Here is a 16511-nt window from a genome sequence, read left to right on the forward strand (position 1 = left end):
ATTTCTGGGTGCTCTTCAGCAAGTTATTTGTCTTTGTCCACTTCCCCACCTGTAAGTCACCTAGAGCTGCTTAATTGTTGAGTTACGAGTACAGGTAAGAAAGAGTATGCAGCTCCCAGTATGGTGTCTGGCACACATTAAGGGGTCCATAATGCCAGCTCTCTCTGTTGCCCAAAGTTAGATTTACAGGAGGGACTGCAGTGGAGAGGGGTCACTCTGGCATCAGTCTTCAAGGTTCCTTCCCTAAAGCCAGAAGGTATGTAGGACGGAATTTGGGTGGGTGGTGATGCCAGAGAGCAAATGCATACTTTTACTTATCAACACATTCAGTCCTTCCAGAACAAGTACGAATGTCTGTTGAATAAAATCTCTGGAGTTCTACAGTGAGGGAAAAAACTGGGTTGGTTTCCCGCAGTGGCCACTGAGGCATGTAGGTGACTTGGTGGGCGGCTATTTAAGCATTGCAGTTTGGGAACCTGTCATCTTGGGTCAGGGTTGCCTTGACCCACCAACCCACCATCCACCAGCCTGGGTATTTTCTTTTTTTCAAATGTGGTATTTGTGGGATGTTTCTGGAGGGGGCAAGGCTGTTCACTACCCACTTAGAGCTCCAACACTGATCCACCAGGGGGCGCCCCTTGGATTGCTTTTTATACAGGCAGAAGGTGGGCGTCTGCACACACCATCATCACGCATTCCAAGATGCCTTCAGGCCTTTTGCGGCCTAAGACACACCCATGCGGTGCCACCGCCGCAATATACTTCCAGAGCCAGTGGTCCGTTCCTGGACTCCCGCCTTGGAATTCTCTACTGGGACAGAATCTGCGTCCCGTCACCCAGGTCCCAACACTTGCCCTTTTCCGCAAGAGGTTCCAAACTGGGTTCCGCCAGTTTTGGTTCTCCACCAGGTACCTGGCCTGGGACAGTGTCTGGAGCCCTTTCACTGTACCTACCGAACCCTGCCCGGCCCCTGAAAGCGCCCCTGACGTCTCTGCTGGGAACCCGGGCCCCCACTTAGCACACTTGCTCTACAGCCCTCAACCCAGCCTCGCACTTTCCGCACGCGGGGGCTGGCCTGTAGCAGGGCGGTGAAACAGTGTGTAGCTCTAACCCCAGCACCCAGGATGCAGGCCCGAGGGCGCAGGAGAGGCGGCGCTAGCGTGCTGGCCGCCCAGGGCCCGCGGGCCCCCTCGGTGTTCAGCCTGGTGGATCCCGAATCTTTCCTCCTTTCCACCCTTTGCTTAGCTACATTCTCGGCAGTTCCCACACACCCGGGAGCCACAGGCGGAGAAGCCTCACCCAAACGCCGCGCACCGCCAGCGCGAGTCCCACCTCTGAGGCGAGCGCGCGGGCGCGGTGCGGGGCTGCGGCCCCGGGAGATTCGGGTGCGCAGTGTGGGCACGTTAGTTCTAGGCTGCGACGCGGGAAAAGGCAACTAGTTGCTTCTTCCACCCGCGTCTCAGCGCGAAGTTTGTGCTCCAAGTGGCGGAGGCGTCTCCGTGGGTCCCGTCCGGAAGCATTTCAGAGACGACACCGACGAGCCCTCCTCCCTCCTCCGAGCTTTCCACCCCCGGCGGGTAAAAGGCTGGGAAGAAGCGAAACTCCTCGAGTCAGGGTGCCGGGGGCAAGGCCGGCACGTCCTGGGAGGCGCCGCCCCTCAGCCGCGGGCCTGTGCCACTGGCCAGCGGGGAGGAACGACCCGGGCGCGGCGGGGGCGGAGTCGCCAGGAGCGGGCCAGGCAGCTCTCTGGATCCCGCCGTCCTGGACCGCGCGGCGGACGGGACTGGCCTGGGTCATGGCCGGCGAGGCAGCGCAGTCGGGCGCCGAGCTCTTGAGCTTCGCGCGGTTCCTGGATTCCAGTGCTGGGCAGCTCACTTATGGCTACGGCCAGCGCAGCCTGAGCGAGCTGCGGGCGCGCGAATTCGGCCGCCTGGCAGGTGAGGCAGGCGGGACACCTGCGTGGGCCGGGAGGGGCGGCGGTTCCTGGAAGCCAAGTGGAAGGAGATGGTGCGCCTGGCGGGAGCGGCGTTACCTCATTTGGGACGCATTTTGAATGGAAAGATCTGGAAGGATGTGGCAATGCGTCCTTAGTGGGCGCAGCTCCCTGAGGTCCCAGCAGCAGCTCTAAGCCTTCTTTCTTGCTACTCTCGGTCCTTAGACGTTCCAGCAGTGCAGGGCCAGCGTAATCTTTTGTCACTTGTCTTCGCTCAGGATGCTTTTCGCCTTCGTTTACCTCCAGACTCCTGACTCTTTCTGGACCTTTAAGGTCCCGATTAGAGCCGGGGTTGCAAAACGTAGACACGTCCAGCGACCGTGACTGTTGTTGGGCCCTTGCCGGGATGGGAGCCGTGTGTGGGCCGCCTGTGGAGGGGGGGGGGGGGGCGGGGGGGGGAGGGTTGGAGCGCCAGCCGGGGTGTCCCGCCGGGAATTGGGGCTGCGCAGCCGGCGGCCCCCAGAGGCTGAGCTCCAGTCCACTCTCCAGCAGCTTTTACTTTCGAAGCGCTGTTGAAGTCATAAACATGCCTCTGATCTCTAAGTTCGCTAGGGAACTTGATTAGCAAGACATGCACTTTGAGCTTAAGTACAGGACTAACATGTAAAACGCACCTCCCGCCTTCGAATTCTGCAAGGCGGAACAGACAAGTTCAATTGGAAGTCAAAATCTGCCTGGTCCTTTGGTGGTCACACTACTGTCCGGCGGGTGCGGAGGAGGGCTGGGGGTCAGGATCCAGGCTACTTCCTCCATACACTAGGCGGGCACTATCCGCTTTGGGCAGTGACTTTAGCTGAGGTGCTTCCTTCAGCCTGAGAACTGTGCAGGCTGAGTAGGGTGAAGTGGGCAGGATTTGAGGTGTTTATTCTGTGATGAACAACTAATGACCCTTCTGCTGCCTGTAGCAGAATTGCAGCCCTGATCTTTCTTTTCTTTTTCTTTCTTTCTTTTTTTCTTCTGATCTACCTTTCATCAAATCAAGTAGTTGATACTAGTTCTTTGGACCATTTCCTTCTTTCACACAGTGACTATATTTTCCTCGAGGGGCCTTGAAGGATATGTCCTCCTTCTGTACTTAAATTCATGAGTGAGACCAGGGACTTTCTGGAGGCCTCTTTTCTTCCAACAAAATGTCACTTTCACCTGCGGGAGATAGTCTCCTTCCCTCGGCTTCCATCTTGGAGCTCTCTTACCCAACACCTTTATTATGAAAACCTTGTCTTATGGAAAACTCGCTGATTTTATTGTGGACATTTTACTCAGAACTAGACCCATACAATGCACAGCCACAGATGCTGAGGCATTCTGCACCATCACCATTCTTTCTAAACAAATCTCAGAGGATCCCAGGGCAAATAACTCATTCATTAGGTATTTGAACACCGCACCTCCTTAACCTCCTAATCCATTCCAAATCTGATCCCTCACACCTGTCATTGGCTGACCTCATTCCTCATCACCACCCTGGAAAAGTGGCAGTGCCCTGGGCCCCTGCTTGTCCCTTCTGGGAGAACAGTGCTTTTCCCTTCGAATGCAAAATCTGGAAGGGATAGCTAGGGTCCCTGGATTAGCCTTCAAAGCCCCTTTAACACCTGCTGTTTTGGGGACAGTGTTGCATGCTTCCCTTTGTACATAGGGAAGAGAAGGACCTTTCCTTCAATAACAGCAGGCCCTGGCCCCTAGGTTTGGGTAAGTATACCCTATGGTGTTCCCAAAATGATGAAATCACCCAATGACACGTCCCTCAGAAGTGATATCTGCATGTATTTGTTAATTTATTTGCAAGTTCCCAGCATTTCCTATATATGATAGCTGAAGCAGATTTTTGTAAACTAAACTACCTTCCCACTGCTGGGAGCCTTGGGACATCTTTAAAAAATTTTTATTCTTACAGGGCTGCCAAAATAACATAAGCTTCACTTTACCACTTTCTTATCCACCTCCTCCCTCTTTCCCCCTACCCCCAACATACACATAAACATAGTCTTTGCACATTTGAGAAGTTGGTTAATTGTTAGCTCTGGGTAGTTAAATACTTAATCTTTAATCTTTAAGTGCTGAAATATTTTCACAAACCGGTTGGGTTAGAATCTTCTTGTTCTGAAGAAAGAAGCATCTTGGATGTACAGATGTGTTTCAGGGGACTATTGAAGCTTTGAGGTACCTATTGATGGCCTGTCACCCTGAATGGAGCCGAGAACTGAAGAGAACTTGGAATTTTCCTTCTTAAAAATATAATGCCCATTGGTTTGGGGGCTGTTTGCCTGCTCTAATAACTTTTAATAACTTTGTGGAATGTGTTCTGTATGACAGGCACTGAACTAGGCGCTGTCATCTACCAACCAATTTAAGCCTCATCCCTTTTGCAGGTGAAGGAATCCACTGGCTAGCGGCGAGGCCAGTCCATGCAGTTTGGCAAACTTGGATTCTGCATTGTAAACCACTATGCTGGCTGACCTCCTAATATGACTTGCTTCCCCCTGCCCACCCCCTCTGCCTAATTAGCTATTAGCTGAAAGGCCAAAGCAGCCTTCTCCCAGATAGCTTTCTGGCCTTGTGAAAGAAAGACCATGGGCCCAGTTCAGATGTGCCTCTGAACCCCTCACTTTCCACAGCAGCACTTGGGCTTTACCTTGGGCATCTTCCTGACATATTTTGGTTTGGTTTCTTGGTATTTCTAAACCTCCAGTAGAAGACAACATTAATGTAATACTAATTTTTTTAACTGGGTATATTTACATGCTACCACATCCAAAAGGTGCCAAAGGAAGGTTAAAAATGGCCAAGGAGCTCTTTCTTGCTTCACTCACAGCCAGCCTGGCCCACCCAGAATCAACTGTTGCCACTCATATCTTATTTGCCATAAACCAGTGGCTGTCTGTAGTTATGCACACCAGTGTGCATGCTTTTATTTTTATACAACTGAGCCATAAGATTTCTTACCACCTGACATAGTTTATATTGATTTGTTTATAGTCTTTCTCTAACACTTATATAAGTTTCTATTTTGTCTGTCATTGTGCTTCTAGCACTTGCAACAGCTCCTGGTGCATGGTAAGCACTCAATAAATATATTTTCAAAAATAATATAATAGTTTATTTTTACACCATTTTGTGCCTTTTCCGTCTCAATTGTAATCCCTGCGGGCTTCCCATCACCAAATCACCCGTGTGCCATCACCATAGTCCAGTACACTGCCCTTCACCCCATTTTTGATCCCATCCCCACTCTACCCCTGTAAAATGTCTCTTGTATGTAGTTCATTATTATTATTATTATTATTATTATTATTATTATTATTATTATTATTATTATTATTATTATTTTCTCCCCTGGTCCTTTATATTCCTGCTGGCACTCAATAAATATTTATAGAATGCAGAACCACTTTGTAAGTGAAGAGTAAAAGGAAATAATCAACTTGATAAAGGGCATCTACAAAAAACCCCACAACTAATACTATATTGAATGGTGTAAGACTGAAAGCTTTACCCCTAAAATGGGGAACAAGACAAAGATATCTGTTCATTCTAGTCAACTGTTCATGCTGGTCATTATATAGCAGTTCTAGCCAGGGCAAATAAATGAACAAAAAGCATCCAGATTGGAAAGGAAGAAGTAAAACTATACTTGCTAAAACACAATCTTGTTTTAAAAAAAAATGCTCATAGACAAAACTGTTAGAACTAAGAAACAAGTTCAACTGGGCATAGACTATGAGATCAATATACAAATACCTATTCAATTTATATACACTAGAAATAAACACCTGAAAATTAAACAATTTCTAAAGGATCAAAAAGAATTAAAACCATAGGAAGGTCTGTTGGCAGAACTAACTGAGAGATAGCCAAGAGAGCTGAATCAGGAAGGTTCTCTTAGGGCTTGACAGGTCATTAAGTGCTTCAATGAAGTTCATCCATTGTTCATATCTACACTTGATTAGCAAGCACAGATCAAGGTGCTGGGGAAATCAGTGGCCTCTTGTTAAGTCTTATGCATCAGATGGGCACTCAGTGTGATACAAACAGATGTAGGTGAAAAGAGTGGAATATCTGTTGTTAAATAACCGCAGCGCTGTGTCATATTGCCTTATAGGAACTGTCTACCTTGACCATGCAGGAGCCACCTTGTTCCCCCAGAGCCAGCTCACCAGCTTCACAAATGATCTCATTGGAAACATTTATGGTAAAGAAAAGCACACCATAACTGACTTTTTTTTTTTCATTAAACATTAGCCAGTAATTTTCAGTGGATATATCTATGCTTAATAAATGTTGAACTAATAGACTGTGTCTGTGCTGAAAAGTCCCTAAGGGAGGGAAAGGGTCAGGTAAACACCTAGAGGGGTCATTCTATGTAATACTTGTGCTGCCAGGAGGGGATAGCTGGCTTAGGGCCACACAGGAAACTTCCAGCAGAAGGGATCAATGTCAGGTACAAAGGTGATGTCTTGGGTGGTAGGTTGACCCTGTGGGTGGAGAAAGTGGGGCTACAGGAGGAGCATTCATTCATTTGCTCACTCCATAAATGTCTGTGAAGCCACTCTGGTGTGGGGTGCACACCTCTGTGATGGGAACAAAGTAGACACAGTCCCTGTGCTCGTGGACTATGGTTTAGTCAAGATAAGACCCTAATTGAGTGATGTCCAAATAAATGTAGGCTACACCCTCTTTAATGGCTGTGAACAAAAGGGTTATGGGCTCAGGAGATCTGTATCCACAGAGTATCAGGCAAGTTCCCTTAGGCATGGGATATCCAGGCTGGGCATGGATTCACTTGGAAAAGAGGAGGTGAAGAACATTCCAGAAAAGAGGGAATAGCATGTGCCAAGACCCTGTAGTGGTTTCAAGATCCGACCGAAGAACAGAGAGGAAGGGGAATCCAAAGTGGAGAGTAAGGCAGGGGCATTGTAGGCATTCTGTGGAGTTGGAACTTGATTCTAGACAGGTAGACAGTCATTGATGGCACTAACCAGCAGGTAGTATGATCAGGAGATAACCTTGGAAAGGCAGTTTCAAATAAGAGCATCAATAGTGAAGGCAGATAAGGTTAATAGCAATAAATGACATCAGGAAATGTTCCCATGCTCAAGGCAAGCCAAGATAGAGTTTCTGTATCTGACAAGCTCACAGATAGGTTTTGCCATCATCCTGTTATACAGGAAGGGAAGGGGGGCCCCTGGGAATACAGGTAACTAACCTGAGGCCAGGCTGTCAGGAAGTATTGGAGCAGGCCAGACCCAGGAGCTGGGCTCCAAGTGCTGGTCCTGAGCCCCAGGCAGGCATCTCTGTTCATGAAGACCATGCAGACCCAGAAAGCCACACTAAGGCTTTGAGCAGCCAGCAGATATTTTAATCTGGGGAACTGTCTCCAGGAAGATACCAGTATTGACGTTTTTCTTGATTTTAATCTGTGATTTGCAAAGAGACCTGCAATTCCCGTTCTCTAGCCTTTGCAAGAGCCATAACCATGGAACATGTACTGGTCTGAGAGATAATTGGAGACTGGAGGTGGCAATGGGATAAGCAGTGATCCACAGCTTGCTAGCTATTGTGGCAAAGCACACTGGTAACTTTTTTTTTTTTTCTGGAGTACAGGCCAGAGGTGCAGGGTGGTGAGAAGACTCACCAGAGACAGAATGGAGAGCAGAACAGGTCTACTGACAAAGTACACTGCTGAGGGGAGCAGTGGGTGGGTCACGAGAGGTCTGCCACGCCATGTGGGTCACCTCCAGGGTGGGGATCGAATTTATGGTGAAGTGGCTTTAGCTTCTTAGTGCTGTGCTTTAACTCACTGCACTACCAAAGAGGGTCCAGCACACTGGTAACTTTAATGAGCAGGCATCAATGTGTCCCTACAGTGTGGTTTAAAGAAAAAAAAAAATCTTACAACAAAAAGGCCAAGACCACGTTAATATGCACATGTGGTCCTGCTCCTGAGAATGCTGGTGCCCAGCCTGAGCTGGTCAGGTCCTTGAGAGGTCTGTGTTCACTTGTGAGGCCTGAGTTTTGAGGCAGATGCTCAGGGACACACTGCGGGGCCAGGAGGGCAGAACACCTAGCAATTGACAAGGAAGAGCCTTCAGCCTTGAGAATGGGAAGCTAAAGGAATGAGTGGCCCCTGCCACATGTTTGGAGGAGGACAGAAATGTGTTTCTGCAGGAGCAGTGAGAGCAGCAAAGTCATGAACATAGCCGACAGATGGGGACTTCAGCTAAGTCCTGTTAACAGCTCCCACGGTCAGGGAAGGGGCAGCCTTTTGAGGTTGTGTACCTGACTCCCCGGAGTTCATAAGAGGGCCCACCTGGCCACCTGTCAGGCATCTTGTACAGAAGGGTCTGGAAATTGATCTAGCTGCCTCTGGGTCAACTTCCATTCCCAGAAATGGTATCAGGTCCCATCTTGTTTTACTAATAAGCAAAGGGTTTCTTTTGTTTATTTAGAAGCTTTATTGGTTGATATTTTACATATCATAAAATTCACCTCAAATGTAGAATTCATTAATTTTTACTAAGTGGTGCAGCCATTGCTATTACTCTATCAGAACACTTATTCTAGTAAGATCTCTGATGCCAGGTAACAATCAATCCCTCTTGCTACAGCAGCCCCAGGCAAACATGGATTTACTATTTTCTCTCTCTCTCTCTCCATTTGCCTCTGCTCTACATTTCATATAACTGGAATCACATGTGACCTTTTGCATCTGGCATCTTTCATTAGCATGTTTTTGAGTTTTGTTTATGACATAGTTGTTTATTCCTTTTTATTGAGGAGTAATTTTCCAGGTAAGCATGTACCACATTTTGTTTATCTGTTCAAGCATTGATGGATATTTATATTGTTCCCAGAATTCGGCTTACAAACAAAAATGTTACCAACATTCACAAGCACAAATCCTGTGTGGGTATGTTTTCATATCTTTTGAGTATATAGCCAAGAGTGGTATTGCTGGGTCTTATGGTCATTTTACACTTAACTTTTTGAGGAATGGGAGAGAGGGCTCTGGAGAAGAGAGGGAGAGACTAAGGCAGGAGAGACTATAAGGACTTACTCAACAGCTCTATCTCTGTCACCTGGCAGGTAATCCCCACAGCCAGAACATCAGCAGCAAGCTCACCCACGACACGGTGGAGCAGGTGCGCTACAGGTGAGGGCAGGAGCAGGTCTCGTGGGGCTCCTAGGTGGGTGGATTTCCTTCTCCCACCGCCTGCATTCCATGGACATTTTTAGCTGGTTCCTGGAAGGTCCATGCAGCTCAGTGGCCTCGCATTCACAATGGCAAACGTCAGGGGTGGAAGACAGGCAGGTGAGCATGAGTAGGAGCAGAGCAGGGTAGCACAGGTAGGTGTGCACAACAGCTATGACTCAGGACCTGTGCAGGACCTCCTGGGGCCGGCATGACAAGACCGACCAGCTTCTTAAGTCTTGTTTTCAGAAAGGAGGAAAGCAGTTCTTCTGGTTTGTCTTTCTATGTTTCACTAGGCCTCTTGTGTTACTCATCTCCCTCCTCTTTACTGATGTCTGCATGTGAATAGCCCTTTACATTTTATCACATGGAATAATTCATTTTGGCAAATAATTTGTAGGGGATACCTGAAGTTTCTTAAGTTGATACAGTTACAAATCATTTCCAGTTTGGAAGTGGTCCTGTTTTGCCATAGGCTGTGAACATTCAAAGCCATGTGAACAAGCTGCCAACAGCATCTGTTAGGATAGAGCCAGAGAGCAGACTGAGGAAAGGTGTTCGCAGCTAAAATTAGGCTATGTGGAGTTTTGTCTTCCCCAGATGGAGTCAGGGACCTGGCAGACAAGGTGATTTCCTTCTGTCCCTGACCTAACTTCATCATTGTGGTAAAGTCTACCTTGATTTTCTCCTAAATTCACAGCTAGACAGCTGACACATTTAGTGGAAATACAACTGCTTCCACCCATGTAGCTCTGGACCGAGTCCAAATAGTCGCCATGATCTGTGCTTCTTCCAGGATCCTGGCTCACTTCCACACCACCCCAGAGGACTACAGTGTGATCTTCACATCTGGGGCCACGGCTGCTCTCAAGCTGGTGGCAGAGGCCTTCCCGTGGGTGTCCAGTGGTCCAGACAACAGCGGGAGTCGGTTCTGTTACCTCACCGACAGCCACACCTCTGTGGTGGGCATGAGAGAGGTCGCCAGAGCCAGGGGCGTCAATTCCACCCCGGTCAGCCTGGAGGAAATGTGTTTGGCAGAGAAACGGGGTGTGGCCGCCGGGGACCCTGACTGCCAAGTTCCACATCTCTTCTGTTACCCAGCTCAAAGTAACTTTTCTGGAACCAGATATCCCCTGTCCTGGATAGGAGAGGTCAAGGCGGGGCGGATGTGCCCTGCCAGTGCCCCTGGGAAGTGGTTGGTGCTGCTGGACGCGGCCTCCTATGTGAGCACCTCGCCCTTGGACCTGTCGGCTCACCGGGCCGACTTTGTCCCCATCTCCTTCTACAAGATCTTTGGCTTCCCCACCGGCCTGGGCGCTTTGCTGGTGAATAACCAGATAGCTTCTCTGCTGAGGAAATCCTACTTTGGAGGAGGCACAGCTGCTGCGTACCTGGTAGGAGAGGACTTCTATATCCCAAGACAGTCGGTGACCGAAAGGTAACTTGGGGTGGGAGGGGCTGACATGTGTCACTTGTTGGATGGTGCAAGGGCTGGGCTGGGCTCCAAGGTCAGGGCAGGAGGCGGCGGCACGGCTGAGATCTGAAGGCCGAGATCGGCTGAGGCGCGCCAGCCATGGTGCAGTGAACTTTGACCCCCTTCTCCACAGCCGTGGAGGACGCGGGCCTGTAGATAAGGGCTGTAATGAGGGGAGGTAAAAAGCCTGAAGGGAGTAAGGAGGGTGGGCCACCAGGCCTTTGCCCACAGCACTGACAGGAAGTAGCAGGAATTAAGTGGTGTTTTAAAAAAAATTAATTATTTATATTTACTTATTTTAATAACATAATAGTTTATTTTTACATCATTTTGTGCCTTTTCCCACCTCAGTTGTAATCCCCATGGACTTCCCATCACCAAGTCACCCGTTGTGTGTGCCATCATCACAGTCCAATGCACTTCTCCCCCCCGCCCCCCCAGTTTTGATCCCATTTCCCACTCCACTCCAGTAAACTGTCTGGTATGAAAGAGATAATCCATTATTACTATTATTATTGTTTTACCGCCCCCCCCCCCTCCGCCCCCTGGTCCTTTATGCCCCTGCTATGAGTCTTCTATGAGTGAAACCATCTGGTATTTTTATTTTTCTTCCTGGTTTATTTCACTAAGTATGATCCCCTCCAGCTCCATTCATGTTGCTGTGAAAGGCATGAGTTTATCTTTTTTGATTGCTGAGTAATATGCCACGTGTCTATGGACCACATCTTTTTAATCCAGCCATCTATAAAGTGGTGATTTTTAAAGATGGTGCCATTTGGAACAAGTTTTACACATGTTGATAACACAGCTGTCTCTTCAGCTCATGCTGGCACCTAGTTAGCAAGCAAGAAGAAGCAATTAAACTAGAGACCACAAGACAGGTAGGACATTTTAAAAAGTATTTAATATATTCCTTACATCATCCTTCATTTTTGTACAATGTATGGTTTCCCTGTGAAATCCCCACACCGTTCCCCAGTGCACTATCATCCTCGTCTTTTGTGCTCATCCACCCCTGCGTGTAGGACATTCTTAATAGCAGTCTCTGAGTTACACAGGGAGTTGGAGGGTAGGCAGCTGTTGGCCCTCAAAGAACTCAGGCTTCTGCTTGTGTTTGTGTGTCTTCCTCAGGTTGCAGGGACAGGTTGTGTGGGTCATGCCCAGAAATCCTCTGGGTCATATGACCATGTGTGAGGATAAAAATGGCAGCTAACCTAGGAGCTTGTCACTCTACTGATGCCTGAGAAGGCCTGGGGGGTCTGGATTCTGCACAGACCCAGTGTAGACCCAAGGGTCCTATAGAGCGGGGCATGACCTTGGTGGTAGAGTTATGGCCCCTGAGTGTAGACCCAGAGCTGGATCCCTGGGGATGAACCTCTGCAGGCAGCCATGGGAATGGACACATATTGTTTTCTTAATAAGTGAATTTCTAAAAGGATACTGTTCTTTAGAGCTAATACAGGTGAAGACCAAGAGGGAGGCAGCATCAATGTGTGTTATAGGTGACTTGTCTCTTTTATTTGGGACTTCTCCATAGATGGGTTTTCTATAACAGAAATGCTAATGTAAAGCGTTTTGAATCCAGGTGTCATGATACAGCATTTAATATTCTCAAGAACAGGATGACAGGCGCACAGCATCTATAAATGAAAGGCAGGAAAAAATGATAAGTCAAATTTTATTCAGCTAAAAGGACCAACTGAAATCTGAGAGGAGGGGTGTAGTTCCAGACGGGCAAGGTGTGGGTAAACAGCTGACGATCTGAAACCTTTTCTTTGAGAATTTGGCACATGGGCTTTGGAAGTACATGAGGCACGCCCGATGATCTTGTCCAACCGCTTTGAAAGTAAAAGTGTATGACAAATCAGGCATCCGTTGCTTTTACCTTTGCCCAGAGAGGCGTGGCAGTACAGATGGCCACAGTCGGTCAGGCTGAAGCATAACTTGGGGGAGAGAGAGGAACGGCTGGAAGCAGTGACCACAGAACGTCCCGCGGTCCTTGCCGGCGGGTCTGCGCTACTGCCTGCGAGACCAGGCTCACGCGCGCCCCACGCGCAAGCCCAAGGTGACCTCCGGCGCCTGGGCAGCGCAGCGCGCGGTAGACTGGTTAAGAGTCTCACAGCAGCTGCCAGTGATCACGCAGAATGGTTGCCATGAGGGTGGTGCCCTCTTGTGGTCAAAGGCAACATTTCAAGCGCCCACAGCACTTGAGGTTTTATTAAGTCTAGAGTCTTCCTGTAAGGGAATGAAAGATTTCTCAAGGTGATCACACCAGTTAGGGCCTTTAATCACCTCTGTGGCTCATGCTGCGTGATCAGGGCGGGAGGCAGGCTTGTCTGTGCAGAACTCTTTGTCCTGAAAGGGGGCACAATAGGGAAAGGCCTTCATAGGCTATAAGTCTAGGCCAAAACCTGGTTTCATACTCAAAAAGCCTGTGGAGACACTGGCCATGCTTTGACCTTCTTCCCACCTGTGGCTGCAGGTTCGAAGATGGTACCATCTCCTTCCTTGACGTGATAGCACTTAAACATGGATTTGATGCCCTTGAGCGTCTCACAGGTCAGTGGATATTTTTATACATCTATCTATCTACCATCAAAAGGTCTAAAGTACTTGAATGTTTAAGTAACATTATTTATTTATTTTAAAAGATTTATTTATTTATTCATACAGAACTAGGGTACAGGCCAGAGGCACAGGGGCAGTGAGAGGCTTCACCAGAGACAGAGTTGGGAGCAGAACAGGCAGACTAACAAAGTACACTGCTGAGGGGTGCAGCGGGAGGGTCAGGAGAGGTCTGCCATGCCATGCGGTCACCTCCAGGGCAGGGATCAAACTCCCACCAAAGCGGCTGCCACCAGCTTGCAGTGTTGCGTCCTACCCCATTGCGCCAGCAGGGAGGGCCCTAAGTAACATTATTTAAAAAAAAAAATAGAGAGAGAATGACAAGAATTCCTATGGGAAGCTTCCACAGAGACCACAATGGTAAACTGTTTAATACCAAGGACTTAACATCTGTGGGCATTGAAAAACAGTATTTACATGTGTTTAAAATCATCACTGTAAGATCCATGTTTGCCAATTATCACGGTCCTGTTTTCTTAAAAATAAGCGAGGGAGTTTTACACAAAATTCATGATTCTCACTGATGTCTCATAATTGCTTTTCAGGTGGAATGGCGCAAATAAGGCAGCACACCTTCACCTTGACTCAGTACACTTACACGGCCCTGTCTGCTCTCCGGTACCCCAACGGAGCCCCTGTTGTGTGCATTTACAGTGACTCTGAGTTCAGCAGCCCGGAGGTTCACGGTCCAATCATCAACTTTAATGTGCTTGATGACAATGGGAACATCATTGGCTACTCCCAGGTGGGTTTTCTTTTCATCTTGCTGACCTGTTCACAGTAGTATCTCTCTCCTCTGTAACCTGCAACCTGCCTGAATCCTGATGTTTGTAGTGAAAGCCGCTGTGTCCTTCCAGACCTGTGAGAAAGCCCTGCCCTATCGGCGCTGAAGCCGGCCTAGCGAAGGCATTCTTTGTGCTCATCACATACAGTTCTAATGAGCGTGGCTGTTTCTTCAGCTTTAAGTGGTCACTTTCAAATGGGGAAAGATCTATTCGCTGATAGAGGTAGATGGGGAGAGTTGATAGCTTACCAGCAAGGGACGACATCCCAAAATAGTGTAGACAGAAAAGCAATGTAGACAGAGCAGCGCATGTTTGCAGATGAAGCTCCTTACAAGAGTAGAGTCTGTGGCTGAGATACACCAGGAAAACCAGCCATGGAACTGGGAGTTCCACAGGGATTTGGGGGCCTTTGGAAAGATAAGATGACATCATAGTTGGGTGTGGTTGTTTCTTTTTCAAAGGAGGTGTAAAAATTTCTCCTTCTAAGAGAAAGCTCTGGGTTCTTGTTTCTGAGACCAGAACTCCCAGTTTCATCAGTTCCTTTGGTGGAAGTCCCTCTATCCTGTAGTTAAGAATGTGGATTTAGGTTCTGATTACCATCTTGCTGTGAGGTTGGGCAAGTAAACTTAAACCTCACCAAGGATAACAGTGTATATCCTTGGGCCTCCCTGGTGACATAGGGGTTAAAGACAGTGCTATCAAGCAATCGCCAGCCACTGTGGCATGGGTTGATCCCCGCCCCAGAGCTGACCCACATGGCACAGCAGATCTCCCTTGTCTCGCCCACTGCTCCCCTCAGCAGTGTACTTCGTTGATCTGCCAGTTCTGCTCCCAAGTCTGTCTCTGATGAATCTGCTCAGCCCCTTCCCCCACCTCTGGCCTACACCCTAGTTATTGTATGCTTAAACAAATCTTTGGGGGCGGGGGTTAACAGTATATCCTGCTACCAGTGCTGCCAGTAGGCTTGAATGAGATTCAGCATAGGCTCCTTGAACCCAGGGCAAGTATGGAGCGGATATTCAGTAAACACAGAGCACAAAGGCTCCTGGGTGGGAGGCTACCTGGGGGTCAGGCCCATTCTCATGTGCTCTTCTCCTGCAGCAGCTCCTTCTCTCACCTGGCTGGGCACAGGCCATACCCCTATTTGGGTCTGCAGGGCCGAGGGCAACAGGCACCTGAGTCCTGATGGGAAATTAGGAAGAAGAGTGTAAATGTGGCTGGAGCAGCATCTGTGCTTACATCCTCTTCTTTAGTCTCAGTGGGTTCGTGACTCTCGTGCCCAATAGAATGACATCGAAGGTGAGACTGCTGGCTTGTGAGGCTCAGTCTGAAAAGACCCCGTGATGTCATCATTGTTCCCCAGGGTGCTCACTCTTGGAGCCCCGAGTGACTGTGTTTGAAGTTCTACTGCCAAGCCGCCATCCTGTGAGGAAACCCATCACAGGCACTGTGGTGGCAGTGCCATTGTGAGTCCTCCTGCTCATGAGTCAGTGAGTCCAGGTGATTCCCAGCAGCTTTCATTCCTCAGGAGACTGAGAGTCCTCCTGATGAAATGCAGGAAATCATGGAACAGGGTCTCTATGCCCTTCCTGAATTTCTGGTCCACGGTAGCTGTGAGTGCAATAAACTGGTGATGATGTTATTCCACTAGAATTTAGGTGCTTTGTTTCCCAGCAGTGGTAACTAAAGATGGATATAGGTGTGTTGGGAGAAAGGGTAGGTATGGTAGGTAGATTTATGTATATCTTGGCTAGAATTAGGGTTTGGGGCATCAGGGGGCTTCTCTAGGAAGGAGACTATTGGACTCCAAAGACAGACTTGGCCAGATCCAGTGGCTCTGCAAGGTAGTACTTGCCAGGGAGCCCCTGAATTCCATCAGTAGGCCTCCCTATCACCAAGCTGTAAGCCAGAGGTGAAGGAGCAGAGTTGTTTTCATCAGTTCAACCCAGAAAATAGCTTCTCCGCACGCTGTCAGTCCAGTGGAGACACAGGGGATGTGGGAGGCACCATTGTCCTACAGCCAAGGAAGTCAGGCTGACTGCATGGGACCTGTAGTCAGCAGAGGCACTGCACTCCTCATGGCGGCTCTGGCACCCCACATGTGACTCTCAGGGAGAAGTTTCCAAGTCTTACCTGCCAGGCATGGTGTTGCTTCCTGAGTCTGTCGTCCTAGGCTGAGGGTCCTCAGTGGGCCCCCAGCGTTTGGGGGAATGGAGGCCTAGACCCACAGCCAGAGGAACTAGACAGCCATCTCCATGTGCAGCCTTGCCTTTGAGCCCTGAGTGAATGAGGACCCCTTCTCCAAACAGCAATTCTGTGATTCTTCTCAACTCTCACAGCACTATGGGAGCAAACGGGTAGCGTGAAGTGTCTACACAGCAGTGGGACAGCCTGGGGCTGTGCTGCTCCCATTCTCCACCTGCTCTCAGTTCCATTCTCCTTAAT

The 16511-nt window shown here is 48.8% G+C and overlaps 1 protein-coding gene across 1 annotated transcript in view; it reads left to right on the forward strand.

Moving 5' to 3' along the window:
• Window positions 1-1792: 1792 nt before the first annotated feature.
• MOCOS (molybdenum cofactor sulfurase) overlaps window positions 1793-16511 on the forward strand; it is a 35067-nt gene continuing 20348 nt past the window's right edge. Inside the window, exons 1-6 of the mRNA XM_004683853.2 lie at window positions 1793-1937; window positions 6093-6182; window positions 9077-9143; window positions 9979-10620; window positions 13139-13215; window positions 13827-14026. Coding sequence (XP_004683910.1) covers window positions 1796-1937; window positions 6093-6182; window positions 9077-9143; window positions 9979-10620; window positions 13139-13215; window positions 13827-14026 — 1218 coding nt within the window. The 5' untranslated portion in view covers window positions 1793-1795. The remainder of the gene's footprint in view (window positions 1938-6092; window positions 6183-9076; window positions 9144-9978; window positions 10621-13138; window positions 13216-13826; window positions 14027-16511) is intronic.

This window comes from Condylura cristata, unplaced genomic scaffold, assembly GCF_000260355.1.
Source record: "Condylura cristata isolate star-nosed mole 26May11 unplaced genomic scaffold, ConCri1.0 scaffold00016, whole genome shotgun sequence".
NCBI classification, from domain to species: Eukaryota; Metazoa; Chordata; class Mammalia; order Eulipotyphla; family Talpidae; genus Condylura; species Condylura cristata.